General features: G+C 37.9%; 1 protein-coding gene across 3 annotated transcripts in view; it reads left to right on the top strand.

Annotated features, from left to right (window-relative positions):
- The window catches only part of DCC (DCC netrin 1 receptor), a 1,184,710-nt gene that overhangs the window by 815,806 nt on the left and 355,387 nt on the right, over nt 1-13,517 (top strand). For all 3 annotated transcript variants that reach the window (XM_012464272.3, XM_012464274.3, XM_012464273.3), the window contains exon 9: nt 12,440-12,594. In XM_012464272.3, the coding sequence (XP_012319695.1) occupies nt 12,440-12,594 (155 nt within the window). The remainder of the gene's footprint in view (nt 1-12,439; nt 12,595-13,517) is intronic.

Genomic DNA, 13,517 nt, shown 5'->3' with positions numbered 1-13,517 from the left:
TTTATGCATTTATTTGAAAAAATTATGAGCCCCAGCAACATAGCCATCGTTTACGCTCAGTGAGTCTATATGCTAAGTGTGAATAAAATACAAATGGAATATGGCTTCTCATTTTAAATAATTTACAATCAAGTCAAAGAAACATACATGTCCATGAATGCAATGTGATACGTGCTACGCTAGGTGTGTAAACGAAAAGCAATGAAAACACAAAGAGAGCATTTAATGCTACTGGAATTGAACACATAAGGTTAGGAAGTTTCAGGTAAACGTTTCTTTTGAATTGGATTCCGATTCAGTTTCATTTGACCTAAGCTTTTGCCAAACAGAGTAGGATGTATGAGTCAAGAGAAAGTAACTCTAGGCCAATTGAAATGAAAGGGGAAAAAAAAGAAATAGAAAAATAAGAAAAAGCAGAGAAGCCGACATGGACATAGGTGTTGTGGGGGCAGGTTGGCTCATTGCAGATGACTGTGCAAAGCTTCGGGCCACATCGTGGTCTTTGGCTCTTGCTCCATAGAAGCGAGATTATACTAACCTAGAATGGCAGCCAGCATAAGGTTGCGAGCATGGAGTTGACAGGTTGTGTGTGTTAAAAGGATATCTTTGTCAATAGATGATAGGGAAAACTGAGAAGGCTAATGGCAAAACACTAGAAAAAGCTATTATAATGCAATCCATTTAAGTACCGACCAAAGCAGGGAGCAGTTCTAAGCACAGGAGAATATACTTTTCCCAGAATTAGGTAATTGCACAAGGGTGGATTTCATGTTGCCATGTTTGACTTTATGCTTCAAAAGATGTCAGTGCTTAAGAAGTTTTATACTAACTGATTTCAGCAAAGTAGGAGCATTATTGTTAGTGGGTCAAAGTGTATGCTTTTAGAATAGAAACAGTTATTTTCCACGACACTTTAACCAGGTAACTCAAAGTACCTAAAACTAGAATTTAGGGAAAATAAATGTTTCTTATCAACTAATTCTCCTTATCATCTCCTTGTAAAAGTCAAAGTGCAAGTTGCCTACAAACTTTTTAGCACGAGGAGTCAGACTTTGTATATTTGATACTCTATGTGAATTTTCAATGAGTAAATTTACAGTGAATGGATTCAGGCAGGCACAGGTAACTTGATTCCTTTACTTCAGTAGACTTATCCTGAATATGGCTTAACTCCCTGACACTGCCAACTTAGAGTTGGGGGAAAGGAAGGAGGTGAGGAAGCTTTGTCTAATAATCTATGTGGTGTTACAGTTCATGACTGAGTCCTGCGTATTTGAAGGGTAATTATGTCTTCAGATTCATAGGAGAGAACGTCACTGAGATGGAGGAGGCTTGGGGTCCCTTCTGCTTTCCCAGGGATTGTTAACACAGTGAAAGGCAGAACAATCCAAGTTTACCCCCAAATCTGCCCATTTAAAGGGGTACGTGGTCTAGAGTGAGCAGAAAGGAAACCCTTAATTACTGCTTCAAATAGCTATCATGGAAAATTTTACTTTAGGTGGCTAGTGTTGGCCTATAGTGGAACCAGAGAAATCCCACGTGATAAACTGCCTTTCCAAACTCAGATGTTACTTACTTGTTGAGAAATGGTTTGCTGCATTTTGTTTACAGTTATTAAAACCTGGAAAGAGTGATTAAAAACTTCCTGGGATTCCTTGGGGCTTGAACTGAACAAATCTGTGAAAGACAATATAGCAGGAAATACCATTTTCTCAGAATGCTTTTGCATAATTTTAGCAATTTGATGTCACCCCAGAAAAACCCAGGGAAGCCACGCAGCAGTTTGGCAGGAGATGCTCAGCCGTTGGTGAGGACATCAGATACCATAAACTATCAAGCTGAACTGTGGAACTCAGAGAACTCCTATTTCCTCTCAGTGTCCCTCAGAGAGCAAAGTTTCTAGCCCTTTAAAAATGATTATTTTCATTATTGGAACTTGTTCAATGTCTGTAGATATGATCACTCTTTGTTTTGATTTATATTTGCAAACAAAATTAATATGATAGAAAATATAAATGAAGTGGTTTTTTTTGAGGAGGGGCACACCCAAAGGTCAGTGAAACATAACTCTATAGTTTTTTCTATATGTTTCCACCTCTCATTATGTTCTCTCCTCAGATTTCTGGTACTAAATAGTTTGTGGAAAAGTCCCCTTCTTGGATGCAATAGCATTTATTTCTTATGAAGTTATGTATTTTGTTATCATTATAAAATAATAGCAGTGACTGCCATTTATGGCAAAATCCATATTAAGTATCAGGTGTCATATCAAAGGAAGTTTTGATGCAAACTACCTTTGATATGATAAGCGTATTTCTGGAAAGTGGCACATAAAATTGAAATGGTTACATTAAACCATGGTTTAAAACCACTAAGAGCCTGCGTTGTAGAAAGTAGTGGTCAACCCAGGGCAGAACCAGTATGTGATTAGAGGACAAACCATAGAGCTGTCTTGAAGGTGTGTTTACATAGCAAGCACAGTGCATTTGCTTGGGTTCTGGTTTATAAATCAGTACCACGGAAGCATTTTCTTTCTTTTTTTTTTTTAATATATATTTTATTGCATTTTAGATTCTGGGGTACATGTGAAGAACATGCAGTATTGTTGCATAGATACATACATGGCAATGTGGTTTGTTTGCTGCCTCCATCCCCATCACTTATATCTGGCATTTCTCCCCATGTTATCCCTCCCCAACTCCCTAACTCCCACTGTCCCTCCCCTATTTCCCCCCCACAGACCTCAGTGTGTGATGCTCCCCTCCCTGTGTCCATGTGTTCTCATCGTTCAACACCCACCTATGAGTGAGAACATGTGGTGTCTGATTTTCTGTTTTGTGTCAGTTTGCTGAGAATGATGGTTTCCAGGTTCATTTATGTCCCTACAAAGGATACAAACTCATCATTTTTTATTGCTGCATGGTATTCCATGGTGTATATGTGCCACATTTTCCCTGTTCAGTCTATCATTGATGGGCATTTGGTTCCAAGTCTTTGCTATTGTAAACAATGCTGCAATGAACATATGTGTGCATGTGTCTTTATAATAGAATGATTTATAATCCTTTGGATATATACCCAGTAATGGGATTGCTGGGTCAAATGGAATTTCTATTTCTAGGTCCTTGAGGAATCACCACACTGTCTTCCACAATGGTTGAACTAATTTACACTCCCACCAACAGTATACAAATGTTCCTATTTCTCCACATCCTCTCCAGCATCTGTTGTCTCCAGATTTTTTAGTAATCACCATTCTAACTGGCATGAGATGGTATCAAAATGTACTTTTGATATACATTTCTCTAATGACCAGTGATGATGAGCATTATTTCATATGTTTGTTGGCCTCATATATATCTTCTTTTGTAAAGTGTCTGTTCATATCCTTTGCCCACTTTTGAATGGATTTGTTTGTTTGTTTTCTTGTAAATCTGTTTTAGTTCTTTGTATATTTTGGATATTAGCCCTTTGTCAGATGGGTAGACTGCAAAAACTTTTTCCCATTCTGTTGGTTGCCGGTTCACTCTGATGATTGTTTCTTTTACTGTGCAGAAGCTCTGGAGTTTAATTAGATCCCATTTGTCTATTTTGGCTTTTGTTGCCAATGCTTTTGGTGTTTTAGTCATGAAGTACTTGCCTATGCCTATGTCCTGAATGGTTTTGCCTAGGTTTTCTTCTAAGGTTTTTGTGGTTTTGGGTCTTATGTTTAAGTCTTTAATCCACCTGGAGTTAATTTTAGTGTAAGGTGTCAGGAAGTGGTACAGTTTCTGCTTTCTGCACATGGCTAGCCAGTTTTCACAACACCATTTATTAAACAGGGAATCCTTTCTGCGTTGTTTGTTTTTGTCAGGTTTGTCAAATATCAGATAGTTTTAGATGTGTGGCATTACCTCTGAGGCCTCTGTTCTGTTCCATTATCTATATCTCTGTTTTGGTATCAGTATCATGCTGTTTTGATTACTGTAGCCTTGTTGTATAGTTTGAAGTCAGGTAGTGTGATGCCTCCAACTTTGTTCTTTTTGTTTAGAATTGACTTGGCTATGAGGGCTCTCTTTCGGTTCCATATGAAGTTTAAGGTGTTTTTTTCCAGTTCTGTGAAGAGGGTCATTGGTAGCTTGATGGGAATAGTGTTGAATCTGTGAATTACTTTGGGCAGTATGGCCATTTTCATGATACTGATTCTTCCTAACCATGAGCATAGAATGTTTCTCCATCTGCTTGTATCCTCTCTTATTTCCTTGAGCGGTGGTTTGTAGTTCTCCTTGAAGAGGTCCTTTACATCCTTTGTCAATTGTATTCCTAGGTATTTTATTCTATTTGTAGCAGTTGTGAATAGCAGTTCATTCTTGATTTGGCTCTCTTTAAGTCTGTTATTGGTGTATAGGAATGCTTGTGATTTTTGTACATTGATTTTGTATCCTGAGACTTTGCTGAAGTTATTTTATCAGTTTAAGAAGATTTTGGGCTGAGATGATAGGGTCTTCTAAATATACAATCATGTCGTCTCCAAATAGAGACAATTTGACTTCCTCCTTTCCTAATCGAATACCCTTTATTTCTTTTTCTTTTTCTTGCCTGACTGCTCTGGTTAGAACTTCCAATACTATACTGAATAGGAGTGGTGAGAGAGGGCATCCTTGTCTAGTGCCAGATTTAAAAGGGAATGCTTCTAGTTTTTGCACATTCAGTATGATATTGGCTGTGGGTTTGTCATAAATAACTTTTATTATTTTGAGATACATTCCATTGATCCCTAGTCTATTAAGACTTTTGAGCATAAAGGGCTGTTGAATTTTGTCCAAGGCCTTCTCTATATCTGTTGAGATAGTCATGTGGTTTTTGTCTTTGGTTCTGTTTATGTGGTGGATTACGTTTATAGACTTGTGTATGTTGAACCAGCATGCACATCCCCGGGATGAAGACTACGTGATTGTGATAGATAAGCTTTTTGATGTGCTGTTGGAGTCGGTTTGACAGTATTTTATTGAAGATTTTTGCTTCTATGTTCATCACGGATATTGGCCTGAAGTTTTCTTTTCTTGTTGAGTCTCTGCCGGGTTTTGGTATCAGGATGATGTTGGTCTCATAAAATGACTTGGGGAGGATTCCCTCTTTTTGGATTATTTGGAATAGTTTCAGAAGGAGTGGTACCAGCTCCTCTTTGTATGTCTGGTAGAATTCGGCTATGAACCCATCTTGACCTGGGCTTTTTTTGGTTGGTAAGCTATTAATTGCTGCCTCAACTTCAGCCCCTCTTATTGGTCTATTCAGGGTTTCAACTTTTTCCTGGTTTGGCTTGAGAGGATGCAAGTCTCCAGGAATTTATCCATTTCTTCCAGGTTTACTGGTTTATGTGCATAGAGTTGTATGTAGTACTCTCTGATGGTAGTTTGTATTTCTGTAGAATCTGTGGTGATATTCCCTTTATCATTTTTTTATTGCATCTATTTGATTCTTCTCTCTTTTCTTTTTTATTAATCTGGCTAGTGGTCTGTCTATTGTGTTGATATTTTCAAAAAACCAGCTCCTGGATTTATTGATTTTTTGAAGGGTTTTTTTTGTTTCTCTATCTCCTTTAGTTCTGCTCTGATCTTAGTTATTTCTTGTCTTCTGCTAGCTTTTGAGGTTTTTTTTATCTTTCTCTTCTAGTTCTTTCAATTTTGATGATGGGGGTCAATTTTAGATCCTTCCTTGCTTGTGGGCATTTATTGCTATAAATTTTCCTCTAGACACTGCTTTAAATGTGTCCCAGAGATTCTGGTATGTTGTGTCTTCATTCTCATTGGTTTCAAAGAACATCTTTATTTCTGCCTTCATTTAATTGTGTGTCCTGTCAACATTCAAGAGCTGATTGTTCAGTTTCCAGGAAGTTGTGAAGTTCTGAGTTAGTTTCTTAATTCTGAGTTCTAATTTGACTGCACTGTGGTCTGAGAGACTGTTTGTTATGATTTCCATTCTTTTGCATTTGCTGAGGAGTGATTTACTTCTATTTTAGAGTAAGTGTGATATGGTGCTGAGAAAAATGTATATTCTGTGGATTTGGGGTGGAGAGTTCTGTACATGTCTATTATATTTGCTTGGTCCAGGTCTGAGTTCAAGTCCTGGATATCCTTGTTAATTTTCTGTCTCATCGATCTGTCTAATATTGACAATGGAGTGTTAAAGTCTCTCACTATTATTGTGTGGGAGTCTAAGTCTCTTTGTAGGTCATTAAGAACTTGCTTTATGTATCTGGGTGCTCCTGTATTGGATGTGTATATATTTAGGATCGTTAGCTCTTCCTGTTGCATTGATCCTTTTACCATTATGTAATGCCCTTCTTTGTCTCTTTTGTCTTTGTTGCTTTAAAGTCTACTTTATCAGAGACCAGGATTGCAACTCCTGCTTTTTTTTGCTCTCCATTTGCTTGGTAGATATTCCTCCATCCCTTTATTTTGAGACTATGTGTATCCTTGCACGTGAGATTGGTTTCCTGGATACAGCACACCAGTGGGTTTTGACTTTTTATCCAATTTGCCAGCCTGTGTCTTTTGATTGGAGCATTTAGCCCATTTATATTTATGGTTAATATTGTTATGTATGAATTTGATGCTAGCTAGTTGTTTTGCCCATTAGTTGACGCAGTTTATTCATTGTGTCAATGCTCTTTACCATTTGGTACAATTTTGGAGGGGCTGGTACTGGTTGTTCCTTTATATGTTTAGTGCTTCTTTCAGGAGCTCTTGTAAAGCAGGCCTGGTGATGATGAAATCACCAAGCAATTGCTTGTTCATAAAGGATTTTATTTCTCCTTCGCTTACGAAGCTTAGTTTGGCTGGATATGAAATTCTAGGTTGAAAGTTCTTATCTTTATGGATGTTGAATATTGGCCCCCATTGTCTTCTGTCTTGTAGGGTTTCTGCTGAGAGATACACTGTGAGTCTGATGGGCTTCCCTATGTGGGTAACCTGACCTTTCTCTCTGGCTGCCCATAGTATGTTTTCCTTTGTTTCAAACCTGGTGAATCTGACAATTATGTGCCTTGGGGTTACTCTTCTTGAGGAATATCTTTGTGGTGTTCTCTGTATTTCCTGGACTTGAATGTTGGCCTGCCTTGCTAGGTTGGGGAAGTTCTCCTGGATAATATCCTGAAGAATGTTTTCCAACTTGGATTCATTGTCTCCAACACATTCAGGTACACCTATCTAATGTAGATTATGTCTTTTCTCATAATCCCATATTTCTTGGAGGCTTTGTTCATTTCTTTTTTCTCTAATCTTGCCTTCTCATTTTATTTCATTGAGTTGACCTTCAATTTCTGATATCCTTTCTTCTGCTTGGTTGATTTGGCTATTTTAAACTTGTGTATGCTTTGCGACGTTCTCGTGTTGTGTTTTTCAGCTCCATCAATTCATTTGTATTTCTCTCTAAGCTGTTCATTCTTGTTAGCATTTCTTCAAACATTTTTTCAAGGTTCTTAGTTTCTTTGCATTGAGTTAAAACGTGGTCTTTTAGCTCAGAGAAGTTTGCTATTACCCACCTTCTAAAACCTGTTTCTGTCAGTGCATCAGACTCATTCTCCATCCAGCCTTGTTCCCTTGCTGGTGAGGAGTTGTGATCCCTTGGAGGAGGAGAGGCGTTCTGGTTTTGGGTATTTTCATCCTTTTTGTGCTGGTTTCTTCCCATCTTTGTGTATTTATCTTCCGGTAGTCTTTGTGGTTGATGACTTTCAGATGGGGTCTCTGAGTGGACGTCTTTTTTGTTGCTGATGAAGTTGTTTCTTTCTGTTTCTTAGTTTTCCTTCTAACAGTCAGGTCCCCCTGCTGTAGGACTTCTGGAGGTCCACTCCAGACCCTGCTTGCCTGGGGATCACTTGCAGTGGCTGCAGGACAGTAAGGGTTGCTGCCAGTTTCTTCTTCTGTTATCTTTGTCCCAGAAGGATACCCACAAGAAGTCAGCCTGAGCTCTCCTTTATGACATGTCTCTTTGGTTATATAGGGGTTGGGGAGCTGCTTAAGGAGACAGTCTATCCCTTATAGAAGCTCAAGTGCTGAGCTGTGAGCTCCATTATTCTGTTCAGAGCTACTGGGAAGGTATGTTTAAGTCTGCTGCAGCAGAACTCGTAACCACCTTTTTTTCTCAGGAGCTCTGTCCCAGGAAGGTTGGGCTTTATTTATAAGTTCCTGTCATTCTGCTGCCTTTTATCAGCGATGCCCTGCCCAGCAAGGAGGTAGCCTAGTCACAGTCTGCCAGCAGAGGTGTTGCTGAGCTGCCGCAGGCTCTGCCCAGCTGTTGTGTGAGCTTCCTTGCAGTTTTGTTTATAGGGGTATGATTGGAACTGCCTCAGTAATGGCAGTCTGCCTTAGTCATGGCGGACTGTCTCTGTAATGGCAGATTTCCTCGATAATGGCAATCTGCCTTGGTAATGGTGCACAGAGCCGCACTGTCCCAAGTCCAGCTGTGCTTGCTGTGAAACTCTCAATTCAGAGCGTTTCAGATTGCTGGTGTTTGTGGGGGTGGGACTAGCCAAGCCAGATCACCTGGCTCCCTGTTTCAGCCCCCTTTTTGTCAGTTGAACAGGTGACTCTTTCTCCCAGGCATTCCAGTCGCCAGTTCAAACAGCGCCTGGATTTGTGTGAATTTTTGTGTGGAGACCTGCGCCGGCTGAAACAGCTGTGCTGGAGACTCATGGCACTTTTCTGCCTATGAGTCTCCTGCTCTGTGGGCAGTAAAAATTCATTTGGAAATGTGGTGATCACTCACCCACTGTGCTTTCACTGGGAAGTGCAATCCAGAGCTGTTCCTATTTGGCTATCTTGGATCCCATAGAAGCATTTTCTTAAGAAGCTTTATTTACACTTTATGTAAGACTGAGAAAATATGAATTGTCCATATCATTGAACATATATATATATAATTTTTATGAATTATTAATTTTGGATAATTTTTGAAAGCTAATGGAGATTATAAAACCTTCCCCATTATGAGATCCAGCATCCTGTTTTATATATAAGTGATATTTTCATTTCATGGTCTTGGACATTCTTACCTGAACATGTTCAAATTTCCTTGCCTCTTTTTCCTTTAAAGTATACCTGTTCAGAGGAAGACATAAACAGATACTCTGAAAAGAAGATACACAAAGAAGATTCAAAGACAAACATTTGAAAAAATGCTCAACATGAGTAATCATCAGAAACACAAATCAAAACCAAAATGAGATGCCATTCCACATCGGTCAGAATGGCTATTACTAAAAAAATAAAATAATAGATGCTTGTGAGGCTGCAGAGAAAAGGGAATGCTTGTATATGGTTGGCAGAAATGTACATTAATTACTTCAGCCACTATAGAAAGCAATTAGATTTCTGAAAGAACTTAAAACAGATCTACAATTTAGCCTAGCAGTTCCATTAATGGGTACATATCTAAAATCAATAATTCTACCAGAAGCATACATGCACTTACATATTCTGGATAACAAAAATGTGGTACATATACACCATGAAATACTGTGCAGCCATAAAAATGAATGAAATCACTTCCTTTGAAGCTACATGGATGTAGCTGGAGGCCATAATCCTAAACAAATTAATGCAGGAACAGAAAACCAAATACTACATGTTCTCACTTTTAAGTAGGAGTTCAACATTGGGTATTCGTGGACATATATATGGCAACAATAGACATGGGGACTGTCAGACGGGAGGGAGGGACAAGGACAAAGGTTGAAAAACCACTGCTTACTGTACTTAATACCTTGGTGACAGGATCAATGGTACCTCAAACCTCAGCATCACACAATATACCCATGTAACAAATTTTTACATGTAATCCAGACTCTAAAATAATGAAGTTATTTCAAAAAAATAAAGTACAGAAGACTACCTGTTCAGAGGATTATGGCCAGCATGACTTGGAACACAGTTATTTCATCCAATTTATTTAGTACTTATGAGAATAAAGTCAATTATGAAAGCTGTCTTTCCTTATAGCTACCCAAGGTGTTTGAAATGCAAATGTGACCTTTGATAAGTGTTGCTTGAAGGTCTAGAAAAGATGCTATGACATGATTCACAGCAGATGATAGACAAATTCATCCTCTCAGCAGTCTCTCAGTGCTCATTTTCCCTTTTCCCCTATAGGACCTCATGTCTTTTACCCAAAGTTCCCGTGATCCAAAGAAGTTCCTTATTTTGCCTCTATTGTTGAATGATATCAATACTAGATTTAGAGGATTAAGTTCCAGATTTTAATTTTCAGTGTGGTACCCACTAACTGAAGCCTTTGAATAAATCTTGTTGCTTTTCTAAATCTCACTCTCTATATGTAAAATCATGATAATGAAGTCACCCTATCTATATCAATAAGCTACCTGAGGCACTGTATATAAAAATTCTTCTAAAATAAATAAGCAATAATTCCCATCTTCATGTGCTCAATCTCTTTGAGCTATATACAGCAAGGCATACAATTCTATTATGAGGGTTTTCTTCTAAAAAGCAACTTGCTGACTTAAATGATCTTAGTTTGGTAGAATATAGCAGTGTGGTATCTGGCAAATGGGAGCATTTTTCCATATTTCTTACCCTTACCTACTTTAGATTACTACTGAATCTCATCCAGACCCCTACTCTGCTAGAGGTCAGAGGTCAGCCTTCCAGACACTTCACACTGTACTTCTTAAAGAATACCTAAGCCTCAGACTATATCCAGATTCATACAGAATGCTTTTTGTCTATTGTGGTAAAACATATGTTTCATAATATTTATAATTTTAACTATTTGTAAGTGTACAGTTCTATGATATTAGTGCATGTATTTTGTAGTGCCCACAGAATTTTTCATTGTCTCCAATTAAAATTCTTTACCTTTTAAAAACTAAGATCCCATTCTCCCATCACTTAGCCCCTGGCAACCACTCAGGGTGCATATTTTAAATACTAGCAGTGTTAGATAAAATAATGCTAACTCCTGCAACAAATAAGCCCTAAAACGTATAATGGCTCAAAACTATTTCTGACTACATAAGGTATGGAAGGGATGTTACTAATTGACAAGCAGTTCTTTTCCCAGCTTTTCTCCAGAATTACTGCAAATTGTGATTGTTCCATTATCCTGCATATGGCTTCTAAGGTCACCTTGCTTGCCTACCTCAAGACAACAGATGAAGGAAGAGAACATGGAGAATTACACATGTGCAGTTTTGTTTAGGCCAGACTTGGAATCAGCACACATCATGTACACTCAAATTCTTGATGAGAATCAGTCACATGGCCTCAACTAGACTTCAGAGAAGCTACAAAATATGGTCTAGTACATGAAGAAGAAATTTCGGGTTTGAGGATAAGCCAGCCAGTCTCTGCCATCAGTCATATTAAGAGTGTAGATATGCCTACAAATCGTCATCCATGCACTTAAGAACTTTTACTTTTTGAAAATGTAGTTTTCCTAGGAGAAAAAGATGCTTCCTTTTAAATATGTCCAAAACCCAAACATACCTGAATGGCAAAATTAAAGTGTACATAGAATTCCACTGAGAAGCAAGAGATATTGTCTAGATGTAGAAACCAGGAGAAACAGTTGAAAAGATTAGAGGAAGTTGCTTCTTCAGTGAGTTCAATCAGCTGTATGGTAAGGTCCAGTGAGGATATCTAGAATTTTCAGAAGGTTTAGAATCATGTATGTCCTTAAAGAATACTTCAGTGGTTTTTTCTAAAATGTCAGCATTCATATCCATGGGGTTTGTTGTCCCTTAATATGTTTTGTAAATGCAACCATGATCAGCAGATTAATTCATTAGTCTGCAACACTGAGGAAGTTTTTAGCTGATAAACGTATTGATATTGAACACATAGATGCGTCTTGAAGAGCAAGGCAAACAGGCCTATGTTACAATTTCTCTTCACGCAGGAAGGAATCTACTTCCTTTCACTAATTGCACAGGGACTCAGGCTCCATACATAGGAACACTTAGCATCTGCGTTTTCCTTTCATACAATGAGAGAAAATGCATAAATGCATTTGTTGGCAATACTGACAAAGACCGATTTCTGGAATAATTGAAACCTTGATTTCTGTCATTAGCCGGATGTTTACAAAACGCATCTTCCTGTCTACATTCCAGATGTTTCTTCTTATTTTAATAGCTCTTTGTTTTTTTATGTGTCTTGAATTTCAAATTGTAAAATGTCAAGGGAAAAGACTTCACTTTGCAAGTTTCATGGAGAATGACATAAGCTTAAACTCCCCAGAATCCTTGCAACATTTATTTGTAGGTCCTTCCAATTAGTTTACTTTCTATAGAAAGCCTGAGATGCTGAATTATGTCCCAGAGTCAACATTAGATGAGCGAACAACCTTTTGGTCCACCTCACTACTCTTGCACATCAAATACTGGTTTTGACTGAAAGCATTCTTTTTAGAGTAATCTTTCTCTGCAACTTTGATTTCTCAGGGAACGAGCATTGAATACAACACAGCCTGGGTCCCTTCAGCTCACTGTGGGAAACCTGAAGCCAGAAGCCATCTACACTTTCCGAGTTGTGGCTTACAATGAATGGGGACCTGGAGAAAGTTCTCAACCCATCAAGGTGGCCACACAGCCTGAGTGTGAGTATGAAAAGGAACGGGCAGTATTTAGAAAATGTTTATTTTCCTCTGCAATATCCTCAAATTCTTTCACAGAACCTTTGCGAGGTGACAAAATGGAAGAACAATTTTTTTTTAAGTAACCTATTTAATTCAAGGATTTGTAAAAGTAAGATAACTTGTAAAAATAGAATGGCCTCTTCACTTAGACCATGTACCGTAATGGCAAAGGCGTAATCTATCCATGCAGTCTAGATACTCATTTCCTAAGACAGTGATTTACTCTGCCTGACAGTATTTTATCTTCATCATTGGGTTTCAGCCTCCTCTGTTGAATTTACAATTTTTTTGAGTTTGTAAAAAGTGTAACATCAAAGGTAAAAGAACAATAGCATACAACTTCTAAATCCAGGGACTAATTAAAAAACTTAAACATGCACTACATGCACTGAAAAAGCTACTAAAAGCAAATTGAGACTTAAGGAAGATGAGGGATAACCTCTGTTGGATAATCTCACTCTCCTCTAACTTGAATCACTAGATTCAGCTATTTTTCTCCACAAAGTAAAGCAGCTGAATGTTCTTTGACCAAGGTATAATTCAGTGATTTCTGCTCTGTTAAAGGAAGAGCTCCAAAATTACATAGTCAAAAACAATTTCTGTACTTCACAAAATTTTATTTTCTCTTGTGCGTTTCTAATGTTTTTGATAAGATTGGTTACTGATGAGCCATTAGACAAATTTGTTTTTTTTCACATTAAAAAAAAAAGGAATCTAAAATCAAAATGAAATGCATAGCTACTTGTTAACAAGCTATCTTTTGTTAAACACCTAACTGTACCTACTTCCTTTTTATAAAAAAATTAATAAGGATATTTTGTTTATATTCCTGTTCATTATACATGAAACTGTATTTATCTTCAAAATCACCTCTTGTATTTTTG

This window comes from Aotus nancymaae, unplaced genomic scaffold (genome assembly GCF_030222135.1).
Source record: "Aotus nancymaae isolate 86718 unplaced genomic scaffold, 86718_ANA_hifiasm-v0.15.2.pri h1tg000020l, whole genome shotgun sequence".
Taxonomy (NCBI): Eukaryota; Metazoa; Chordata; class Mammalia; order Primates; family Aotidae; genus Aotus; species Aotus nancymaae.
The sequence above is the reverse complement of the archived record's forward strand: the minus strand, read 5'-3'. Positions and strand labels throughout refer to the sequence as shown.